This window comes from Arvicola amphibius, chromosome 6, assembly GCF_903992535.2.
Source record: "Arvicola amphibius chromosome 6, mArvAmp1.2, whole genome shotgun sequence".
NCBI classification, from domain to species: domain Eukaryota; kingdom Metazoa; phylum Chordata; class Mammalia; order Rodentia; family Cricetidae; genus Arvicola; species Arvicola amphibius.
In genome coordinates, this window is record NC_052052.2 from 147,924,744 (window position 1) to 147,949,703 (window position 24,960).

A 24,960-nucleotide genomic window follows, 5' to 3' on the forward strand; every position below is an offset into this window, starting at 1 on the left:
AAGTCAGGCTCACCCACAGGCGATGTGGAATTCCCCTCTGTATGCTATGAGCATGTTTTTATTACCATTAGTTAATAAAGAAGCTGTTTTGTCCTATGACAGGGCAGAATATAGGTAAGTGGGAAAACTAAACTGAATGCAGGGAGAAAGAAGGTGGAATCAGGCAGATGCCATTTAAATGCAGAAGGAGAAAGATGCCAGAACCTTATCAGTAAGCCACAGCCTTGTGGCAAAACACAGATTAATAGAAATAAGTTAATAAAAGATGCAAGAGCTAGCTAGAAATATGCCTAAGCCATTGGCCAAACAACGTTGTAGTTAATATAGTTTTTGTGTGATTATTCGGGTCTGGGTAGCCAGGAAATGAAAATGCAGTTTCAGCTTACACACAGGTAAGCCAAGAGCATCAGACTTAGAAGAAATGCCTGGTCATCTGCTAGTGACATTTACTTAAAGAAGTGAGAACCAGATAACAAATATCCCCTGATGTCACCCCACAGATCAGCCAAGGCAGACAGACACTATACAGAAAGAACAGGAAGGAGAGTCCTTTGGGCTGCTAACCAGGAACCAAACATCAGTTTTAGTGAACTCAGATATACAGATTTTCTCTGACCCCAAATCTCCCATTCCTACCACCAGTCCCATACGTACTGCCCCCTGTACAGAGAAAACCATGCATCAGGGACCGTGACAGCATAGGCACCCAACTTCTCCAGAGGGCTTAGTAAGCGGCTCTCAGAGTGTGTGCATGGCAGATACTGGATAACCAAGTAGGAAGCTGTCCCATCTCAAAAGCACACCTTTGGAGCTGGAGAGAGGGCTCAGTAGATGAAGTGCTTGCTGTGCAAGTGTGAGGACCCGAATTTGAATCCCCAGAACCCACTTTCAGCCAGAGATGCTGCACACCCCTGGAACCCAGTGTTCTTAAGGCAAGACGGGAGGTGGAGGCAAGGGAATTTCTGAAAGCTCATGGATCTGCTAGCTTGGTGTTCACAGAGGTAAGCAACCAGTGACCCTTCTCAAACAAAGTGGAAGGTGAGGACTGGCACCTGAGGTTGACCTCTGACCTCTACACATACTTGCCATGTATGTGCCCACACTCACAGTTGAATACATCCACACTACATGCATATACACATCAAGTCTGCAAACTTCTAAAAACCACAACTACATAATATGTGTTTTCTCAGAGGTGGTGTATGTTTCAAAGAAAAAATAACCTTCACAGGAGACAAGCAAAGGAGTCGCTATGCTCACTATGTTACATACTTGGGGCCGTGGCTGCCCCATAGTGACAGGTGCTTTAAACATGCTAAGGGCTCTGTGTGGGGGCATCTCAGTTCAGGTCCCTGAATCACATCAGGTGACCCCTACCTTCATCTGTCTCCAAATACACAATCCAACCAAACACTCTGCTCTCATTCCTACCCACCCGTCGCTTATCTAATTCTGTTAAGTAATTCTACCTTGCCTTTCAGTTTTCAGTGGAGAAGAGGTTTTAAAACAACAGTCTTGGCATTTGTTCAATGCTTAAGTTGATTAAATTGCACTTACTGAACTTGGCAATTATTGGACTATGCCCAGGGTAGAGTCAAATACACTTATTGATTGGCAGACTGATGGACAAGTCAGACAAACCCACAGAATTACTCGGGCAGAATTGGACTACCACCCCGGCGTCAGAGAGGCTGTACCTCTCTGACCAGGAAAACACAAGGCTAATTAATGGGGGTTGCCTACTGCCCAGGACATTTTCTAACCTACAGAAAAGCCTGGGGGTGTTCCAGTTTGGGAATTATTTGGGATAAATATGAAAAATCCGGTAGACTTTAACTTCCATGTTCACTGAGAATATTGTAGGAAGGAATGGCGCTGTTGTTATTGCTGTAGCGTGTGTGTGCGTGTGTGTGGGTGTTTGCACTCATGTGTACAGGTGCCTTTGGAGGTCAGAAGAGGGCATCAGATCCTCTGAAACTAGATGACAGGCAGTTATAAGACACCTGATGTAGGTGCCAAGAATGGAACTCAGGACCTCTGTAAGAGCAACAAGCTCTCTGAACCTCCGAGTCATCTCTCCAGTCTCCAAAAATGTTACTTTGCTAAGTCTTTCCTTCGTAGTTATCTTTGTATTTTATATTCTACGTTTCAGATCCAAATGGCGGTCCTTTCCCATAGAATATAAAACAGGGATAATGTTTTAAGTGTGTCCACACAGTAAGCTCTTATTGTGTGTGTGTATGTGTGTGTGTGAGAGAGAGAGAGAGAGAGAGAGAGAGAGAGAGAGAGAGAGAGAGAGAGAGGGAGGGAGAGAGAGGGAGGGAGAGAGAGAGAGGCATGCCATCGTGTGCAGGTAGCCTCAGGTGTCCATCCTCATCTACCTTGTCTGAGGCTTGTTGAGGTCTCTCATTGTTCACAGCTCCCTGAGTCAAACTAGCTGCAGAGAAGTTTCTGGTCTCTGCCTCTGTGTGGCATTGCTTTAATGTCAACCTCCCACAAGATAAAGTCATCTGAGAGGAGGGGACCTTAATCAAGAAAATACTTCCCATATGATCAGGCTGTAGGCAAACCTGTTTAGGTCATTTCCTTAACTAGTGATTGATGGGGAGGGTCCAACCCATCACTGGGCTGGTGGTCCTGGGTTCTATGAGAAAGCAGGCCAAGAAAGTCATAAGGGGCCCGTAAGCAGCACTCTTCCATAGCCTCTGCATCAGTTCCTGCCTCCAGGTTCCTGTGCTGTTTGAGTTCCTGTCCTGACTTCCTTTGAGGATGGACGGTGCTGTGTAAGTCAAATAAATGCTTTCCTTCCCAAGTTGCTTTGGCCGTGGTGTTTCGTCACGGCGAGAACTACGTAACTAAGGCAGTCTCCCATTTCACTGTGAGAGCATTAGATGTATGATGCTACTATGCCTGGCCTTCATGTGGATTCTAGAGATTCACACTCAGGGCTGCATGCTTGTATGGTGTAGGAGTTTGAAAATGCCCTCCATAGGGCTCATTTGGTGATGCTGCTTGCGGGGGTGGGTGGGGTCATGGGACCTTGGGGAGTGCAGCCTTACTGAGGAAGTACGTCACTGGGAGTAGGCTTTTGAGAGTCTTCAGTCTCACCCCACTTCCAGTTCACTCCCCCGTGTCCGTCATGTGGACAAAATGTGACCAGCCGGCTTCCCACTCCAGTTGCCATGCCATCTCTGTGGTGAGATTTTGTTTGTGCTTTAGAAGCAGAGCAGCTAGCCACAAGTTCTTACCTCTACCTACTCCTCAGACCGAATGGTCGATCCTGTCTCTACAAGTCCTCAGACTGAATGCCATCTCTACGAAACCTCAGACTGAATCCTGAGCTCTTGTCTCCTCCTGCCTTACATTCCTCTCTCTGCCCAGCCACATCACTTCCTGTCTCCACCTCCCTAGTGCTTTGATTAAAGGTGTGAGCCACCACCACTTGGCTCTGTTTCTCTTTTAGACTGACTCAATCCCGTATAGCCCAGGGTGGCCTTGAACTCACAGAGTTCAAGAGTTGCCTTCTGAGTGATGGGATTAAGGGTGTGTGCCACCACTGCCTGGCCTTGATGGCTAACTAGTGGCTTGACTTTGCACTCTGATCTTCAGACAAGCTTTGTTATAATAAAAACAAAATATCACCACACATCTCCACCATTACGAATTTCTTCCTCCTGAACTGTAAGCCCAAATAAGCCTCCCTTAAGCTGACTGTGGCCGTGGTATTTTAGCATAGCAACAGAAAAGCAACTAATATATACAGCAAGCTCTTTACACATGGAGCCATTTCCATAGCTGCTATTTTATTGCCTTTTCATAAAAGATTGGTCCTTAAATTTTTAATTATCAGTGTGTATGTATACACATGAGCATGGGTGCCCATGGAGGCTAGAAAAGAGCACTGGATTCCTCAAGGCTGGTGTTAGAGGGGCTTGTGAACCCCCAAGTGTGGGTGCTGGGAACCAAACTTAGGTCCTCCGCAAGGGCAGTAGTACCGAAGCCACTGAGCCATCATTCCAGGCCACATTTCTTTATCTTAAAGGGCATGGTGGGTGACCAAAGCTTTTATCCTGGGCTATGATCATTTTCCAAGTTTTATAACTCGCTCAGATCACTACCACTTTCCACAAAAGTCTCCTGTCCCTGGCAGGCACATACGGATAGAGAAGGCAGTGTGGACGTGGTCCTATGCAAGGTCTAGTAAATAGACGTGGTTAAAGGTAGTCATGATACCAGTGGAAGGTGCTCACCGTGCCTTCCGGGTCCACCAGCAGCAGGTGCTTGGCCTGGCCATTGTGCATGCCCGTGAGGACAAAGGAACCAGGATTGGTAGTACTCTTTCTGACTAGGAAGTCTCCATCTTCCTGCAACAGTGCCTCTGCCTCCTTCCTGCTCATCTCTCCTTGGTACCAGGGTTCAGCATCAAGCTCCTCCAGCATCTTGGCATCTGGGGCTCTGGGTGAAACAGGGCTAATGCACTCCACAGACGCTGCTTTGCTCAACATGGGCCCCAGGTGCTGGTTCTTGAGAGCATCTTCAAAAGGCTCTGTCAACAACATACGACAGCAACAAATCAATCCCCGGAAGAGAGCAATAAAAATAGAGTGAGAGATGAGAATTAAAATGTAACTCTTGACGGAGGCTGGCAGCAGAGATGGATAGTCGGAACTAGAATTTAAATGCACCGCCCAAATGTTGGCATGACTCGCTGGTGAGTCTACTTTCCAGACAGCTGGGGGTTGTGCCTGGTTCTGCAGATATGAGCACATACTTTATCTAGCAGGATAGGACTTCAATGCTGCGCACTGCAAGAAGGCAGGTACAGCTTGCCATTTTGCACCACCTCCCTTCTCTGAACCATTAGTCAGCCTCCTTAAGACACCTTGTCCATTCCCACCTCACCCCTCACCAGCTGCAGCATTTGGGAGAGCAGGCCCTACACCTCACCTGGGCAGCACAGTAGAGCTGAACCTGTTGACAGGGGCACTGGTGAGCAGCCAAAAATGTGAGCATAGGGGACCTGGTCCTGTCCCTCATCTGCTATAATTTGGAGTGGGCGGGGGAGAGATGCCACCTTCCCCATCCTTTGACACCTGTGGCAGGTAGGAGAGCTGGCCCTGAGGCCATGAGAACAGGAGAGCTGTCCCTGCCCCTCACCAGCTGCAGCACTCAGGAGAGTGACCCCTGCACATCACCAGGCAACACAGTAGAGCTGGCCCTGAAGGCATAAATGTGGGTGAGCCAACCCTGAGGTCATGAAAGCAGGAGAACTGGCCCTGCCCCTCACTCCTTGCTATATAGGGTGAGCTAACTGGAGCGATGCTGGAGTTCACCCTGGTGGTGAGCACAAGAGATAACTGGCAGGCTGACCAACCCTGCAACCACCCAGGCTCAGAAGCAGGGCTACAAGTTGGCCCACCCCAGCATCCACCCCATCTGTGATCTGTTGGAGCACATGAAGAGGCCAGTCCTGCAGACCCAAAGCTGCAGAATCTCCATGACACAGTGTAACAACAGTGTAACTCCAAGAGGAGTCCCAGTGAGGGCCCAGCATTGATAACATAGCAGAAACCAGAGGCCTAAAGCCAGACCAATGGCTCTTGGCTGTAAACAGTCTTTGCAAGTAAAGACATATGAACTAAAGGATTTACTGTGTGATTCATTGGGTTGCACTACAGTTTCCACAATGAGATTTCTCCTTTCCTTTTTACTTTCTTTTCTCTCTCTCTCTCTCTCTCTCTTTTTCTCTTAAATCTTATTTTATTTTGGGAGAAGGATACAAGGGCAGAGGGTAGATATGAAAGGATGGGGAGATGACTGGGATTGAGATGTGTGATGTGTAAGACACAAGGAATAAAAAGTAAAAAGAAGGAGGAGGAGGAGGAGGAGGAGCAGGAGGAGGAGGAAGAGGAGGAGGAGGAGGAGGAGAAGAAGGAGGAGAAGAAGAAGAAGAAGAAGAAGAAGAAGAAGAAGAAGAAGAAGAAGAAGAAGAAGAAGAAGAAGAAGAAGAAAAGAAAAGAATACAAACTTGTCAATATGAAAGGGAAAGACAAGCCACAGAACTCTGCTAACACACCACAGATTTCTTTCAAAATCCCTGGCCTCTTGTGGACTTGCTCCAAGGCAGAAATTCTGCTTTGCCTTGACCTTCACTGCTATCTGAGTATTGTCATCACACTTGGTTTACTCTGCTCCGGAACAGACTTCTTACTGTATAGCTTATCAGTGAGTGCTCAGTCGGCTGTCAGTAACAACACAGATCAGTGGCAAAGGAACTCACTAAGAGCATCCAATTAAACTTCAGTATGTGATCTTCCAGTATGATGGGCACTGGAAAGGGGTACATGGTGCTGGGTACCTGCATGACACTGTGTGAGAACAAGAAAAACTAGAGTATTCTCTCTGGAACAAAGCTCCCCACATTATTTCTGGGATACCCACTGGACCTCTACTCAAGGAATGGTGCAAAATAAGCTGAATCTGGTAAAATTTAGGAAAGGATGGGAAAAAGAGAGGAGAGCATGTCAAAGTAAAATTAAATCATTTTGAGAATCACTAAATCTTTTACAAATGTGGGGCAGAAAAGTGGTTTAAAAATCATTAGATAAAAGCTAAAATGATAACTCTGGTTCTCTCTCTCTTTCTCTCTCTCTCTCTCTCTCTCTCTCTCTCTCTCTCTCTCTGTGTGTGTGTGTGTGTGTGTGTGTTTGTGTGGGTGCGTAATGCGTGCATGCTTGCTTGCATGTACACGTGTGTGTTTACATATGCATGTGCGTCCTTGCACGTGCAGACCCAAGAGTGGTGCTGGGTGTCTTTTTCAGTTGCTCTCCACCTTATTCTTTGAGACAGAGTTTCTCAGGACCCTAGAGCTCCTTTGGGTTGGCCACCTAGTCTCAGGCATCCTCCTGTCTCTGCCTTCCCCAGGGCTGAGATTACAGACATGTGCTGCCACACCTGGCATTTTCACATGGGTTCTAGAGGACCAAACTCAGGTCACTGTACTTAGGCAACATGCACATTACTGATAGAATTACACTTTCTTGCCCCCAGTTCCTGGACTTTCCTTTTACCCTACTTTTATTTTTTATTTTTTATTTTTTTTAAATATTTATTTATTATGTATACAATATTCTGTCTGTGTGTATGCCTGAAGGCCAGAAGAGGGCGCCAGACCTCTTTACAGATGGTTGTGAGCCACCATGTGGTTGCTGGGAATTGAACTCAGGACCTTTGGAAGAGCAGGCAATGCTCTTAACCGCTGAGCCATCTCTCCAGCCCCTTTACCCTACTTTTAAAAGTCTAACTATCTGGAGTACTAGAAATCTGTACTCTGCTGTTTCTGTATCATCACCACCTTGCTATCTCCACCATCAGTCGTCATCACTGCCGTTACCAACACTAGCACGCCCCATCATCACCATAGACACCAGCATCACCACCACCATAATCAGCAGCAGCAGCATGACCCTCATGGCTAACATAGCCATAATAACTAAGATCAGCAGCAGCATCACTAAGACTACCAACGTCATCCATTACTGATATGCCCAGCATCCCTATCTCCATCATCACTAACAAAACCAGCATCCCCACTTCCCTAATCATGTACATCACCAGCAGCATCACCCTCATCACTAACATCCCCAGCATCAGCACCACTATCATCAATAACATTGCCACCAATACTGCCCTTTAGGAGCAGTGTTTTGGGATATACAGACTCAACGGCCACACTTCTAAATGACGATGATGTTTTGACCTGTTGTCTACTTTCTATCGTCATTTCCCTTGTTCTGAGACCAAGAATAGAAATTAATGAATGAGAGTAAATGGATAGGGTGGGGAGGGAAGGGCAAGCAGAGAGGGAGAGGGGAGAGGAGAGGAAAATTGGTGGGAGGGAGGGAAAGAGGGAGGGGGAAGGGACGAAGGGAGGGAGTGGTGGCAGAGGGAGGACACTGTAAACAAGGTACATAGCCATTTCTCATCCCAATATTCTTACTGACAGGCTGAGATCGCTGACTATGGCCAAACTATCTCTGTACCCTCTGAAATCGTACAGCAGCTAGCACAGCATCGTCAATTAATATTCAAATGAGCACACATATTTGTTTACGTTGTTGGTCTTCAAGAGGAAAACTAGTTTCCCCAAAAGAAAGTCATGTAACCCCAATATGTCACTTGAATCCAAAGTCCAGCAGAAAATCCAGTAGTAATATGGATATCAGATAAAAGAGAGAGCAATGGGCACTGTTCATGTCAAAGACATCATAGGGAGGGCAACGGGCACCTACTCATGTCAAAGAGGTCCTTCCGTGGGCTGCTCTCGGTGCTGCTGCTTGCTGCTGGCCAAACCTGTAGAGGGACTGGCTGGGTGTTGACATAGGTTGGTGTCTCTCCTACCAAAGCCATGTGCCCTTTCCCTTCCGGTGTGCTGTAGATGTCCAAGGAACCTGCACCAAAAAAGTGAGCCCTGTTACCTCTTACCATGGCAACACTCTTCCAGCCTCTGTGTCTGAAATACCTGGAATTACACAGAGCCATCCTCAAGCCTGCTGGTGAGAACATTTATTTCTGGTTAACTGTCTTCTAAGCCTGTCAATACCCAGTCCCACTTAAGACACTGCCCAGTTCTTCATGTCAAAAGAAAAATCTGCCAGTCAGGGTGAACACGGGTGGTTAAATGCCTTGCTCAATATGGCTGACCAGGTTGTTGGTGCTCCAGGACCCTAGGAGCTGAGCATTGAGTAACAATGTGACCTCCCAGTGAGCCAAAGGGGTGCTGAGGCTAGACCTGGGGGGTCTCGGCTGTTTTGTCAGAGGTAATACGGAAAGTGCTACCCAAGAGCACCTGCTTGGGTCACTCTTCCTGTGTGTGACCATCTCTGCTCGCTTGTAGAACAGAAGCCTTGTTAATATTCACTAGGAAGGATGGTTACTGGCAAATAGATGGATAAATTCTCATTTGTTCTGGAGAGAGCATATCTACCAGTTTCAATAAGGTCTTGAAGCTGGGTGAGTTGACTCATGCCTGTCATCCCAGCTCTCAGAAGGCTACAGCAAGAAGATCACAGCAAGTTCAAGGCCAGTCTGAGCTATAACTTTGCATCTCCAAACACTAAAACAAACTTAAAAACTATAAGAAAAATCACATAAGAGCTTAAAACATACTGAGCTGTGGAGTCTTGGGTGCCTGCCGAATTTTCATGCTCCTGATATCTCCAGGGACTCTTGCTCCTACTCACGGGAACCAGAGAAACCCACGGTCAGTGCATCAGCTGTGTAGAGCAGGCTCTGCCACTTACCCTGCCTGGTGGGTGCTCGCTGCCAGTCCTCACCAAAGACATCTCCTAAGTGTCTTCCCTGGTAGTAAGTTTGCTCTTTCCCTGCAAACTGGAGACAGATGCAGATACTCAGAAAGAGGGAAGTGTCTTCTCATTCCTCATCTTTGTGAGCCACGGGTGGTAAAAGGGGCTTTGGGGGGTTGATTCACCCTCTCTGACACCACCTTCCCCATGCCTGCCTCACAATAGCCTTGTATTCGACAGATAAGCTTGCATGGTTGTTAAAAAAAAATTCACAATCTCATTAATGTTACAACACTTTCTCCTTGTTTTTGTGATCCCAATAATCCCTCCCAAAGGCGACAACAGAGAGATCTTGGGCCAGCAGCTGTCCACTCTCTGAGGAGCACACTCCTGAGAAGCAGGAAGCTGCAGTGCCACAGCCTCCATGTTGGTGCTGTCCTGGCATTTTTATGGGTACCAATAACCTTATTATCTCCAGGGTTGGAAACATAGCTCAGCTCACCAAGCATATGACCCCGGATTTCATCCCTAAGCACCACAAAAAAAAGAGGGGAAAAAATCTCTTAAGCTCCCATAAAAGATGAAATATAATAGTTTTAGAAAGCAGGGTTGAGGTGAAGGTTGTTTGAGCTGGAGGATGTGATAGTTCACTCTAAGTGACAACTTAATGCAACCTAGAAGAGATAGACCTGGGAAGAGGGTCTCACTGAGGGACTGCTACATTCGGTTGATCTGTGGGAATGTTAACAGGGGGGATTTGGCCTTTGAAGTAAGTTGGAAAAACCGAGACCACTGTGTGTTGCACCACTGCCTAAGCAGGGAGACCTGAGCTGAACTGGAGTGGAGGAAGTGAGCTGAGCACAAGCGAGCACGGCAGCATTCACGCACACCTCTTTGCTCTTGACTGTGGTTAATTCACGCACACCTCAAACCGAACCCCTCCCTTCCATGTTCTTTGTGATACTGGTGGAAGAAAGCCTGCGAGGGATCGTGTCCAAAGCTAAGTGGAATATTAGCCAAAAACAACACCTAGGAAGATAAATGCAAATGGGGTCATCTTTAATCCAAGGAGAGAACCCCAAACTTACCTGGGCTGCGTCAGGAGCGTGGGGTCTGGCTTTCAATCGAGCATCAAGAAATCCCCCTGGAGGGGGCATCTTGCTGGGAACGCTGTTATAGTATGGGTGATCAGGAGCATCTCCCTCCTCTTCAGTCCACGGCTCATCTAGACTCTGCATCCTGTTAAAAGATTGTCAGTGACCTCACCCAGAATTGAGCATACAGGCAGACCTAACGACTCTGACATCAGTGCTGTCTATAGAAACCAAACACTGAGTATGGCTTAAGTGTGGCCTCAAACACACACAGGCTCACAGGCTCATGTTTTGAAGATTTGGTCCCCAGGGTGGTAGTGTTAAAAGGTGATGGGATCTTTAAGAAGTGGAGCCGCTCAGTCACAAATGAGACATCTACATCAGTCCGTCAGTCACTACCCTCCCCAGCCCTCCAGTACGTAGGGGTCATGCAGAAGAGCAGGGTAGAAATATTGTAAGCCCCGAAGGTTGGGGAGGTGCAGAGCAAAACACTGTCTCCTGGACAAGATGGGGCCACTATACTCATGAACTCACCTGCAGAAGATCAAGCCAGTAAACATTTTAACATGAGGGGGCACTGAACAGCTACTGACAGTTAATGGCTTATGGGGAGGAGCTGTCAGGTTTTTTATGGGTGTAGTCCCTAGTAGATCTCCTGTGTTCTAGTGGATGGCCCCATACCTATGAGCTCATGGTCAGCACACACTGGAATCATCAGGTTGTTTTAAAAGATAAAACAGAGTGTAGGAAGTTGGGAGGGGTGGGAAGTAGATCTGGGAGGAGGCAGGAGAGTAAGCAGGTGAATATCACAAAATATATTGTGTGAGATTCTCAATGAGTTAATAAAATATTATATTAAAAATATGTTATTAAAAAAGAAGTGGAACCTCGTAGAAGAACGATAAGCCATTGAGAACTGCCCTTAAGAAGACTCACACACCTGCTCTTCTGCAATGGCCCCTAAGTACTGGAGGGATGGGGAGGGTAGACTGATGGGTTGATGTAGATGTCTCATCTGTGACTGACAGACTCCAGTCCTTAAAGATCTCACCACCTTTTAACCAAGGCCTCAGTACAGCTGAACGTATGCCAGCACTGTGTACTTGGCTTCACAAGGAATGAGTTACATAAACCTCTTTTCCTCATAAAGTCAGCCAGTTGCAGGTATTTTGTTATTATCCTATATTTCTGTATATCCATTTCTACATATTGAGACAGGGTTTCATGTATCCCAGGATTCTCCTGAGCTCCATATGTAGCCAAGGAGGACCTCGAACTTCTGATTCTTTGGCTTCTACCTCCCAGTGCCTAAATTACAAGCATAGGAAACCATGCCCAGTTTATATGGTGCTGGGTATGGAACCTGGGGTGTCCTAGGCAAACACTTTACCAATGAGGCTACATCCAAGCTCTCGCTATAATACTGAGAAATGGTGAACACTACACTTATTACCAAGAAAGAAATTCTGTTCCCTCAGCCACCTACATCTTGGGCATCTGTGACAATGAGGTGACTGGTTGGGCTAAACCTGTCTTATTCAGAGATCTACTCTTGAAATATGCCAGCCACAATTATTAATAGAAAAATAAATAATTTATACCTAAAGAGCACCAATACGCATGTATGCATTTCGGCAAGCCATGAAACTTAAATAAAATCATATAAAAATAAAGATTGCCTCACAAAACATAGCAGAGTGTAGACCTCTGAGATTATCTTCCATACCAAAACTGGCCAGAGATTTTTGGTTGGTCTGACTCAACTTTTTCAGAACTCTGGAATTAACCAGCAGCGTGCAGCATCCCAGAAGGTATTAAAAACAAAAACAAAGAAATAACAAAAAAAAAAAAACCCTATGAAGACTGGGAAGAGAGCTCGGTGGATAGGAGTTCTACTACATAAGAAGGAGGAATGAGTTCAGATCCTGAGTACCCATCTAAAAAACTGTTACTGCATGTTCCTGAGACTCCAATAGTGAAAATAGTGATCTCCAGATTCAGTGAGAGACCCTGCTTCAAGGGAATAGAGAATGATAGAAGATAACCTATGAAGTCTTCCTCTAGGCTATTGCACTTATTAGTACACATACACACACACACACATACACACACACACACACACACACACACACACACACACACACACACAATGAGGTTAATGTTAACTGTCAAGTTGACAGAACCCACGATCTTCTCAGAGATGATCCCTTGGGAATTTGCATTGGGCATCATTTTGATTGTGGTTTGATTAAGGCAAGATGACCTGCCCACTTGTGCGTAGTACCATTCCCTTGGCAGAAGGACATTGGACTGCGTAGGATGGAAAAAGCAACCTGAGCACTGGCATCTGTGAATTGCTCTCTTATTGTTGTATGTGACAAGCTGCATCAGCTTCCCTGCCATGGTGAACTGCACCTTGAGTTGAGAACCAGAATAAACCTTTCTTCCTTAAGTTGCTTTTCTTAGGGCATTTCATGAAAGAAACAGAAAAGAAACCAAGAAAAACACCTACACTTATCACACACCGATAGCACACACAACTAAAAAATAAACATTTTCCAACAATGAAATAAACTGTAAGATCAGTACTGTTGCGGTATTTTAAATAGCCCTTTTTGTATCCCTGTGGTAGCCTTATAAGCTACCAGCTATCAATCAATGATAAACATCACCCAAGTAGTCACGGATGGGACAGGACAGTTCTGAGCCTCCTTCAAAAGATGGTTCCCAAAAAAATTATCATTATTTTCCTTGTCTGTGGTGGTATGAAAGAAAATGGTCCCCAAAAGGAGTGGCACTATTAGGAGGTATGACCTTGTTGGAGGAAGCATGTCATTGTGGGGGATGGGCTTTGAGATCTCTTTTGCTCAAGCTTCCCTCAGTGTGACTATCAGTTGACTTCCTGTTGTCTGAAAGATGTAGGACTCTCAGCTACCAGCTGGACATTTGCCTGCATGCAACTGTGCTCTCCACCATGATGATAATGGACTGAACCTCTAAAATTGTGGGTGAGCCACACCAATTAAATGTTTTAATTTGTAAGAGTTACTGTGGTCATGGTGCCTCTTCACAGCAATAAAAAACCCAAGACACTGAGTGTTCCTTTGAGCACTCAGTTCCCCAAGCTGTCTTTTAAAAAATTTACTTTTAATTATCACATAGTAATTTTGCACATTTATTATGGGGTGCTGTGTGCTAACTTGATACATTTATACAACACACAGTGACCAAATTAGAGTAATTAGCATTCCCATCTCCTTAAGCATTTATCATCTGTTTGTGTTTGCCAAAGCCGTCTTTATTTAACCTGATGCAGAGCTTGCCTGGGGCATCTGTCAAAGATATTCAGAGGCAAATGTTTATCATGTGGCCCACATGAAGCTGGGAATAACATTTGGGTCAAAGAATTTTTATTAGTGGAAGTGAGTGAGAAAGAATATAGAGTTTATGGAGTTAGAGGGGGAAAAGCCAACAAAGAAAATAGCCACAACCAATGATAATCACAAGCCTAAAATAAGAAGCTGGGGTGTTGATAAACTCCCACACATTTATCTAGAAAGCTACACACATTTGCAGGATTCAGCTTGTGCTCATGCCACAGGGTGTGACGTGGCCCTAAATTCGCACTTCTGACCTAAACACCTCACAAATAGAAGGTGAGAACAAAAAAAATAATCAACTGATTCACCATATGTTGAAGGAGTATACCAACACACACATACACACAGATATACATATACACACATATATAATACACATATACATAGAAGGCATATGCATACAGATACATACATAGGACACACACAAACACACATACATATACACACGCACACATATAACATATACATGTGTATAAATATACACGGATTCATATGCACACATACATGTTCATATATACATGCACACACATGTAGCCCTTCAGTAAAGACTGAGAGGCTAAATTGTTCAACATTCAAGGAAACCTCTGCAATTGTTAGTGAAGGAATGTAGCTAACCAAGTGGAGACACCAGTGGACATAAATGACAAGTGTAGATTATAGAATTTATAGAATTAATTAAGTAAAGTCACTAAAGCCACCACAAACATTAATAATATATATCCTGGAAAGAGAAAATATATGAGTTTCGGTCTTGCAACCTTCTATTACTTATATTTTTAGTGTCAGCAAAAAAATTATAAACTATAAAAAAAGAAAGGATAGCTCATATACAGGAAATAGAAGTCAGTAGACAATGTCACAAAGAGATCTCAGACTTAAGGATAAATAAAAACTAAATATGTTCAATCGGTTAAAAGAAATTACTCTAAGACACTAAATATGAAAATTGTGTCTCACAAAGTGGGGCTTACCAGCATTCATAAAGAAATAAAAATAACAGTAAGTTCTAGGATTGAAAAATTTTACCATCACTGCAAACAGTTCACTTAAGCAAATAACAGGTTTGGGAGGTGGAAGAAGAAAGATAATATTTTAAAATAACTCAGCTGAGATGAACCAGTCTGAGGAACAGAGAAGAAACTACTAAAAGTGCACAGAGCCCAAGAGAGCTGTAGAATACCAAGAATGCCAACATGTATGTAGTAGTCCCTGACACAGAGCCTGAGAGACCTGTACCAAGAATGCCAACATGTATGTAGTAGTCCCTGACACAGAGCCTGAGAGACCTGTACCAAGAATGCCAACATGTATGTAGTAGTCCCTGAAGGAGAGCAGACTGAGGAAGGCAGGGAAAATACTGGCCTCATTATGGTACAAATCTTCCCAAATTAGCTAAAAAAAAATGTTGTTCTATAAAACCAAGAGGCTAGCTAAGAAGCTCAGTTTAGATAAACTCAGAGAGTCTTAGGCACCCTAATCTAACTATTTAAAGTCAAAGAGGGCATCTGAGGCCATCCAAGGGAGCTGCTCAAGAAAACAAGGGATCCTCATGGTATTAATAGCTGATTTCTTCCCAGACACAAAGGAGGCCAAAGGCATGGGAAAGGAAGGTTTCCTGCCATGAAGTCCACATTTGGCAATGCTGCCAAAATGAGGCAGAAAGCATTCCAAGGGCAATAAAAGCAGGAGAAATCCACTATAGAAAATATTCTCCTTAGGAAATACTATAGCAAGTATTTTAAGCTGAAATTAAGTGAATAATCAGTAGAAATTTACAATCAAAGGAAACAGCAGAAAATAATGGCAAGTCTATCTACACAAAACTATAAATTCAGTGTTGTCTAAAATTTCCTTATTCTTCCCTTCTCATTTAAAAATACATGAAGCAATGTGACTGTACTGATGAACACACAATGAATAAAGATTGAGTTTGCACGACAATAACAGCAGAATGGAAGAACTGGAGAGATGTCACAGTGGTTAAGAGCACACCGGGCTCAAAACACAAACAATCCATACCCTTTTGTGACTCAGTCTCTCCACACCATTATAAATTCTGAGATTGTGACCTCTGATGTCTGCGCCCTGTGTGGCTCCTGGAAACCAACATCTTCAGGCACATTAAAAATGAAGAACTATGCTGACTCATTCTCAGGTCAGAGGTATCAGGGCTGTGACCACTTCCTTCACACCTCCTCCAGCCCCATCCTGCCGAATTCATCAGCCTGGACAAAGTGAGTCCTTACAGGAACAATGGATGCCTTAAAGGGAATTTGCCAAGGAATGACGAGGGAACAGAGCAGATGCCAGCTCCACAATGCCACAGAAGGTGGCTTTGTGGGTTTGAAGTGAGTAAGAAGTAAACCTAAAGGAACAATGTTTGTTTACAGTGAGTACACCGATAGAAAGATTTTCCTGTGTACACATGTATATGTGGGCACACCTACATAGGTGTCCTACATTTGTTTATGTGTAGGCCAGAGGTCAACCTCAGGGCTATTTACATTGCTTTTAAGAAAGGGTCTCTCACTAGCCTGGAACTCACCAAGAAGACAGGCTGACTGGCCAGTGAACCCCAGAGACCCTTCTGTTTCCACTTCCCCAACCTCTGTACCTGGCTGGTTTTGTTTTTAAACATAGGCTCTAGAGGTAAAACTCAGGATCTATGCCCACAAAACAAGTACATTACTGGCCAAGCCACCTCCCAGCCTATAACAGCTTTTCATTATGAAGTTCGTCAAGGACAGAATGTACTCAAGTTCAAGGACAGAAGACCACTGAATGCCTCACATGCCCATAGTGCTTTCCCGCTTTCTACATCACAGAATATTCTTGCATCCTAAGGAAACTCAATAGCAGACTCTCCATTTATTTATTTATTTATTTGGTTTTTCGAGACAGGGTTTCCCTGTAGTTTCTAGAGCCTATCCTGGATCTAACTCTTGTAGACCAGGCTGACTTCGAACTAAGAGATCCGCCTGCCTCTGCCTCCCGAGTGCTGGGATTAAAGGTGTGCGCCACCACCACCCGGCTTCTCCATTTCTTTTTAATTATCACCTAAGTAGCCTACATTTGGTGTTAACAATTGTTCTCCATTTAATAGTAACAAAACTCTCCAGCGATTCTTATCCCTATTTTCCAGATGAAGCCATGGTGACTCAGACAGTTTAAGGATCTTGCCCAGAGCCATATGGCAGATGAACAAGCCCCTAAGTTATTAGGCCATGGAAGCTGTTAAACAAAAATGATGCTGGCAGCAGGTGGCTTTGGCTAACTGTGACAACAGAAAGATGAGGAACAGACCTGTGTGGACACTGACCCAGGGAGGGGAACTATGGAAGAATCAAAGGGCTGAAGAAGACACAATGTGACCTAAAAAGATTACAATGAAGCTGTTTTTGGTAACCTTGTCTACTGTCACTATAACTTCCAGAAATGTTTCCTGCCCATTCAGAGCCATATGTGAGCTCCCATCTGCTGGTGTTCCCCACCAGCCAGGTGTCTGTGAGTTCTGGGAAACCCCGCAATGATCTGGGTCTGCCTGGAGCACAGTGCTGGGAGCTGGTTTTAAAGGAAAGTTTACAGACTCTGCCTAAATCACTGAGAAAAGCAAGCACAGCTACTCACCGGTCCTGCAGAGCAGGAATCTTGGAAGGACACTGCAAATACTGTTTGAATCGGAGCTCAAAGGCTTGTCCGATGGAGCCAATGACATCTTGGGCTAGCCCATCACAGCATTCTAGAATGTGGCAAGCTTGGAGAGAAGGGGACACACACTCATTAGACAGTGCCAGAGCTCTCTGGACCCCTTGACAAAGATTCCCATCTGAAGTGCAGAGAAAAAATGTCACACACCTCCCTCCTGACATGTCTCTACCAACCCACAGTCTCATCTCTGTGGGCATAGATAACTCCTACAGTGGTTATAGACATGTGAAATTCTTAGAAGGCTTGTCTGCAAAGGTGAAGGTCTTATTTCTAATACTCCAAGCACATCTTTCATTTTATGTGTGTGTGTGTGTTGCCTTCATGTGTGTCCATACATCTCATACATGGAGTACCTGAAGAGGGTAGAAGATTCCACTGGACTGGAGTTACAGGTGGTTGTAAGATACCCTGTGGTTGCTGAAAACCCAACCTGGGTCCTCTACAAGAGCAGCAAGTACTCTTAACCACTGAGTCACTTCTCCAGCCATTGGTCGTTCTGATACTCTCACAATCTATAGACCAATGGTTCTGACCTCCATAGGGAAGCAGTGTTTAGAAAGAAAACTCAGCTCAAACTGGATCTTTCACAGCCAGTACTCAGGAGACAGAATCAGGAGGATCCCTAGAGTTTGTTGGCCAGCTATAAGTCTCCTCAACAAGGTCCATGTTACAGTGAGAGAGGCTGCTTTAAAATCCGGTGGAGAGAGTGACTTTTGCCTTCCCTTTGCTGTGATAAAAACATCCTAACAAAAGCAACTTAAAGGAGAAAGGTCTTTGGCTCACAGTTCCAGGATGCAGTTCACAACAGTTGGGGGTCAAGTGGCAGAAGCTTGAAGTGTGAGCTGAAGCGAGATACTCCGACTTGGCTATTGCACGTAGTCTGTACCTCACACTGCTCCTCATAAATAAATATAGTTACATGTTGATTAAACAAAAACTAGGAAGACCACTCACTGGCTAAGTGCTTGCCCTGAGAGCATGAGGACCTGAGTTCAGATCCCCAGGACCCTGTGTGCAGGGATGCATATCTGTAAATCTAGTGCCGGGGAGGAGAGACAGGGATGGGCCCGGTGCTTAGTGGCTAGCTACATTAGTCAAATGAATGAGCTCGTGGTTCAGGGGGGATCCTGTCTCAAAAAATAAGATAAAGAGCAGACAATAGAGTCATATAAACTATGACCATGTTGCATGTGGGTGCATGTCGCATGTCTGTATGTGTATGTGGAGGCCCAAGGACAACCTCAGGTGCCATTCCTCAGTGGACACTCATTTTGTGTTATAAGAGAGGGTTTCTCATTGTCCTGAAACTTACCAACTAGGCTAGGCAGGCTGGCCAGCAAGCCCCCGGATCCTCCTGCCTCCACCATTCAGTGCTAGGGTTACAGGTTTTGTCAGCACACCTGACTTTTCAGGAGGACTCTGGGAAATAATCTCAGCCTCTAAGCCTGCACAGCAAGCACTTTGCCAACTAAGCTGTTTCCCCAGGCCCCAAAGAGCTAGCTATTTAACCACATTGTTGCCTGGATCCCATTCTCTCAGACCTGAGTGCTAAGATGTTTTCATAAGGCTCCTAAGTAACTCTCGAGTGTAGCTTATTTTGAGGACCATTGACCTGGACCTACTAAAGAAGTCTGAAAAACAAGATTGCCTAAATCACTTGCCATTAATTTGAAACAAACTGAAATGGAGACATGAACTCCAGCTGCTCCTGCTTCTAACCCAGATAGAGCTTGGGGGAGGGAGGCAGTGCCTGCAGAGGGATAGCCTATGCCTCCCCTCCCCTATAACCCTCCTTGATTTCAGGGGAAGCTAGGATAGTTAAAGGGGATGGTTTATGCTCTGGGCTCAATTATGCCCCTGTTTTTGTTTTTTGTTTTGTTTTGGTTTGTTTTTGTTTTTGTTTTTGTTTTTTTTAAGTTATGCCAAAAATCCAGGACCTCAGAAGGTGTCCTTATTTGGAAAATGGCAGTTTTAGATGTAACTAGTTAAAATGAGGTCACAGTAGGATAGGAGGGGCCCTGAATCACCATGAATTGTCATCTCTAAAAGCACCCATGAGCAGTCACAGACACGGGGAGTACACCCACCTCCAGAACTGTGAGGCAACATGTCCTTCTTGTTTTAAACAACTTGATCCATGTTCGTTGCCTTAGACACTAAGCTGAGTTTCTAAGCCTGCACCAAGAGCTTTTGCTCACATCTCTGGGTGGCAGTCCCGACTGCAGCAGATATAACCCTGCTCACCTGGGGCCAACCCTGGCTTTATACAGTCACCCGAGATGACAGGCGAGTGTTAATGGATGTGCAGAGAGATGAATGCTGGTACTCAGCTCACTTTCTCCTTTCCTTTATTTCAGAATTCCAGCCCATGGAGGGGGCCACTCTCAGTTAGGGTAGGCCTTCCCATTTCAATTAATCCAACCCAGGAACTCCCTTACAGCTTGTACAGAGGTTTATCTGCTACGTGGCTCTAGGTGTTGTCAAGCTGACAATTAGTATTTAACCATCACATATGGTATCCACTCAAGAAAGACAGCAATGAAGAAGGGTCTGCAGAAGCCTCTGCAGCTAAGGCAGAGCGCCCCAGCCTCAATTAATCTGCCCTTGTTGGTTGTCCTGAACGTATATCCAAAGTGCAGGTTTGGGAAGAGGGTGGCAAAATTGAGTGTTGGGTATCATGTGCATTGAGAGGTTTTGGTTGTTGCTGTTGTTTGTTTGCTTTTTATAAGAGAAAAAAACATGTCTGAGTACGCAAGCAAAGTTTAAAAACCAGCTGCTGGCACATAGCACAAAGGCCAAGAGGAAGAATGGAACCAGTCTGCAGCGGAGGGAAGTGCCACTCTGCATGGTGACAAATTCCACTGTTGTTTTTGCCAGTGACTTTTCATGTGTAACTGTGGCTGGAGTCTTCGGGAGCTGCCTAGTGTCCAAAGGTAGTCACTCTGAGCCCACCTTCCAGAGTGTATTATTATCCACTCTGGTTTTGTACATGACACCCCCTCCTCAGCCTCTGTCTGTGTTCTCAGACGCTCCAAAGGGACACGAGAAAACACCACACCCTGAGCTTAGGTGCTGGGCCCAGAGCAGGAGACAGGACAGTGTGCACACACGGGGTGATGCTGGTCAGGAGGATGAACAGGTATAGAGTTTCCCAGGCATAGCTGAGGCTGTTACCAGAGCACGGGGTGAGACAGGTGATGTGTGAGTGGGGTACACCGAATGGCAGCCATCCTGACCCAGGTGCGAGTTTGGCACTCAGCATCCAGTAGGTTCTCTCTCAGCCAGGTGACAAGCTACCCTTGCAGGCCTCAATTATCCTTAATCACGTCACGTGACATGAGCTCATTTGCTAAGGGAGCTGAGATAATGAGGAACATCTGGTTCACAGCATCAAGCCTGGCTTCACACGAGTGAGTGATTAAATGGGTCGAGCATTGCTTACCTCTGCGATTAACAGGGTCCTTAGCGACATAGGCAACATAGTCTGTTGTGTCCTGTGGAAGGAAAAGGAGACGTTTGTACTACCCATCGCAGCAAGAGGGAAGACCAGAGGGATGCAGGGCCCAGTGGGGTGAGCATCCATCACACAGCCAAGAATCCGCTCGGAAGGAAAGTTCATGGACCAGTGCTTTCCCCGTGTGGGAGGCCCTGGGTCTCCTCAGTCCTGGGAGAAGAAAAGAAGGGAAGGAGGAAGGGAAGCAGAGAGGAAGGGCCAGATAGATACTTTGTACAAAATGGTACAAAATGGGCATGGTTTGAGGCATGTCCTCAAACTTGGATGGGGCTGGAAATCCCTGGAGATCTGAGTGCAGACTGAGCAGAACCTGAGGAATCATGAGTGGCTGGTGCACATGTCACTAACCAGTTGCCCTGGGCGTGTATGCTACCAGTCCGTGACCATACTCGGAGCAGCCAGTGTGACAAACACCTGACCTTCCCATGGTGGTTCTTCTGGGAGGCTTTCAAAGCTGGTTCTTGTGTACCGTTGGTTCACCTGACTTAGCGGGTTTGGACTTGAGACTTGACCATGAAGACCTTTCAAAAGCCCGTAGACACACTGGTGTGAACCAAAGTCCTGTTTCTTAACAGGACTGTCAGTAAATGCACGTGTGTGAACTGTCCTCAAATTTGAATTCCTGTGAAAATCCTGTAAAGGCTTAAGACGAATAGTTGGCCTGTACCTCAGTTTTCCATCTGGACCCCCAAACCAGATTGCTGACAAGTTCCAGCTCCCATAGGGTTAAAGACCATACTTTGAGAACTGATTGCTGGGGGAAATACTAGGGTAGGAGTTTAAGGACTGGATCCTCACAATAGGCAAGATTCGCAATTAGCCCGGCTATCCTCCACCAAAGGAGGGACTAGAGAAAGCACGGTGTAAGCTACACAGTGGAGTTTTATGTAGCTTATAATTAATTCCAGGTTACAGTTATCGCCGGGAGTCAAGGCAAGCTTTACATCCACAGTCAAGAGGAGTGAGAATAAGTGTGTGGCTCCTTCCTTGTTTCCTTCTGCTCAGCTTGACTTCTCTCTTAAGCTGTTCAGGAAGCTTGCCTAAGGAATGTGCCACCCACAGTGGTCTGCCTCTTCCTATCTCACGGGCTAATCTGTCAAGAGAGACTCACTATCCAAGTGATTCTGGGTGGTGGCGAGCTGAGGGTTAAGATGAACCCAAACCCACAAGCACCATGCCTCAGAGAGCAGCTTGAAAGGTCAGCCCGTCTTTGCGGTTATTTTCCAGAGTTATGCTCCAAAGGCCTTCACGCTCATCCACTGCTCCTGTCTGTGTGGCAGTGGTCTGTGCTGGCCTGTCTGCTCCGTCCCTGAGGAAGTGTCCTCTCCTTCTTAGCAGAGATCCAGCAAATACAGCTGGGAGAGTGGAGGGGAGGGGTGTGGGCGCGGGGAGGGGTGAGTGGGCATGGTGCCCTTCAAGACTTCCGGAGAACAGAGGCATGGGGACTTTTCCAGCGGTGGAGACAAAAGAACCCTTGTCTCTAAGGCTCATCTGAGCAGAGTCCATTTCCTGGTCTTTAATATTTCACAGGCCGGCGAGAGAAAGGACAGGAAGACTATAAAATGGCCTCTATTCACTTCCGCAGAGGCGAATCTTCTGAGGATTTGAAGCTGTTGGCAAAAATATTACAGTTCTTCACTTTCCTCCCAGACTCATGGGATGTGGGAGTCGCAACTGTCCTTCAGAAACGTCAGGAGCGTCTTAGCCAACAGACGGGAGCCCTGGGGCTTTAGAGCCCTGGAGCTTTGGAGCCCCGGAGCTTTGGAGCCCCGGAGCTTTGGAGCCCCAGAGCTTTGGAGCCCCCGGAGCTTTGGAGCCCCCAGAGCTTTGGAGCTCTGGAGCGTGCTCTCGAGCACTTGTGTTTTCTTTCCACAGCTTTACACAGCTAGCCTGAGAACCTGGGATGGTCTAGAAAGCCACCATGACCTTAAGTGGGTTCTGGGTGCAGTTACAGGGTCAAGACTGAGATTCGCAGACAGCTTTCCCATATTATAGGAACCGGGGTATTCAAGAAGCCGAGCGGATGGTGCCTTTGCCCCAGTTGACCCAAACTGCTGTCACTTTTGTGCCTAAGGATGCGTGCTGAAGGTTGCGCTTGAATAGAAGAAATGAGCAGAACTGAATCACCTGGGAACCGTAGTAGCCGATCCCCAAAAGACACTAGCCGCTCTGGCATCCAGCTCAAAGATGCAAGGGGGGGGGGGGATGAGAGTTGCTTTTAGTTTGACAAACTGTCTTTGTGGTACATTAATATAAACCTGTATGTGATCAGCTTTCCAGCTTTCCTTTGTAATTTCCAAATTTGAGGGGCATTTAGAGTTAAGGAAACCAACCGTACAAATATGAGGAGTCTATTGTTTGATTTTTGCACATAACCAGATAGCAAAATTAACCCTAGTTAGCCCTGGTGGTTCATTCAATAAAGTCCTTTTTTTCCCCCTAGGGGAATAGTTCTTTTTATAGTCTAAGAAACTACATTGTGACTGGGGAAGGAAGGCCCGGGAAGATATGATATCCATCTCTCAGATGGCTCATAGCCAAGCTAAGAAATAACCATTCTGTTGTCAGTCCTGATCTTTACCTGGCATCCTTTCCTAGTGTATCAGGATTCAGAACAGTGCTCCAGGCAGTGTCCAGGTCTGCAGTGGACACACTAAGTTCCAGAGAAGAGGCAGTGGGATCTTATTCTGTAGTAAATCCATCTCTGTTCTCAGTCACCAAGACCCCTCTGGGACAGGCCTATGTTCTGGCATCCTCTTGGGTTCTTATGTATGTGTGCAGGGAGGTGGGGGTGATGACAACCTCCTCAGGTGTCAGGGGAGGTGGGGGACAAGCTCAGGTGTCAGGGAGGTAGGAGACAACCTCAGGTGTCAGGGGAGGTAGGAGACAACCTCAGGTATCAGGGAGGTAGGAGACAACATCAGGTATCAGGGAGGTAGGAGACAACCTCAGGTGTCAGGAGAGGTAGGGGACAACCTCGGGTATCAGGGGAGGTAGGAGACAACCTCAGGTGTCAGGGGAGTGGGGGACAACCTCAGATGTCAGGGGAAGTGGGGGGACAACCTCAGGTGTCAGGGGAAGTGGGGAGACAACTTCAGGTTTCAGGGGAGGTGGGGGACAACCTCGGGTATCATTCTTCAGGCCTTTATTTTGAGACAGGGTCCTTGCTGAAATCTGGAACTCACCAATAGCCTGGCTGGGATTCCGCCACACCCCCCTCCCCTGCTGCCCCCAGATCTACCTCCCCTGGGGTCCCTCTGTCTCTGCCTCTCAGTGCCAGGATCACAAGTGTACATCTTTTCACATGGGTTCTAGAGATCTGAACTCAGGTCCTCATGCTTGTATTTACTTTTGGTAATCTCTCAACATGAGGAATCAGGGTACACATTATCATCGTCGACATGTTCCTCTTTGGAGAAATTGTCAGTTAAAATAAGCCTTTTCCCCTTTAAGTGGCTTTTTCAGGACATTTTATCCTAGCAGCCGAAATGAACCTAGGACCGATGGCATCATTGGAAGGTGGTGGGACTAGGAGGTACAGTGAGAGGGAGCAGGTCACTGGGGCAGGCCTTCAAAGGGTCTGCCTTGCCTCCATCCCATTCTGTTTCTGCTCCCTGGCTGTCATGAAGTGAACAGCTCTTGCTCACATAGCCTCTCTGGGATACCGCCCCCTGCCTCACCTCACTCACAAAACAACAGACCCAGACAGTGGCAGGCTGGCACTTGGAAGCCAAAATGATTCTTTCCTCCATTTAAATTGATTTTCTCACATATGTCTGACAGTGACGGGAAAAAAGAAATCTGTCAAATATAGATATGATCTTGAGAAATGGGTGAACACACAGGAAGATTTTCACCTTCTAAATCTACATCTCACTGAGAGAGTTTATGTTTCAATGAGATGTAAAACTCAACACTAGGAAGAATAGAAAGGCATAGCCAGGGAAGGATGGAGCAAA

At 46.0% G+C, this 24,960-nt stretch overlaps 1 protein-coding gene across 1 annotated transcript in view; it reads right to left on the reverse strand.

Moving 5' to 3' along the window:
- Positions 1-24,960, reverse strand: part of Shc3 (SHC adaptor protein 3) — a 122,958-nt gene that overhangs the window by 13,950 nt on the left and 84,048 nt on the right. The window contains exons 6-11 of the mRNA XM_038334321.1: positions 20,930-20,981; positions 17,407-17,533; positions 10,394-10,544; positions 9,303-9,390; positions 8,292-8,450; positions 4,251-4,546 (exon numbers count right to left, since the gene is read on the reverse strand). Of these exons, the coding sequence (XP_038190249.1) occupies positions 4,251-4,546; positions 8,292-8,450; positions 9,303-9,390; positions 10,394-10,544; positions 17,407-17,533; positions 20,930-20,981 (873 nt within the window). The remainder of the gene's footprint in view (positions 1-4,250; positions 4,547-8,291; positions 8,451-9,302; positions 9,391-10,393; positions 10,545-17,406; positions 17,534-20,929; positions 20,982-24,960) is intronic.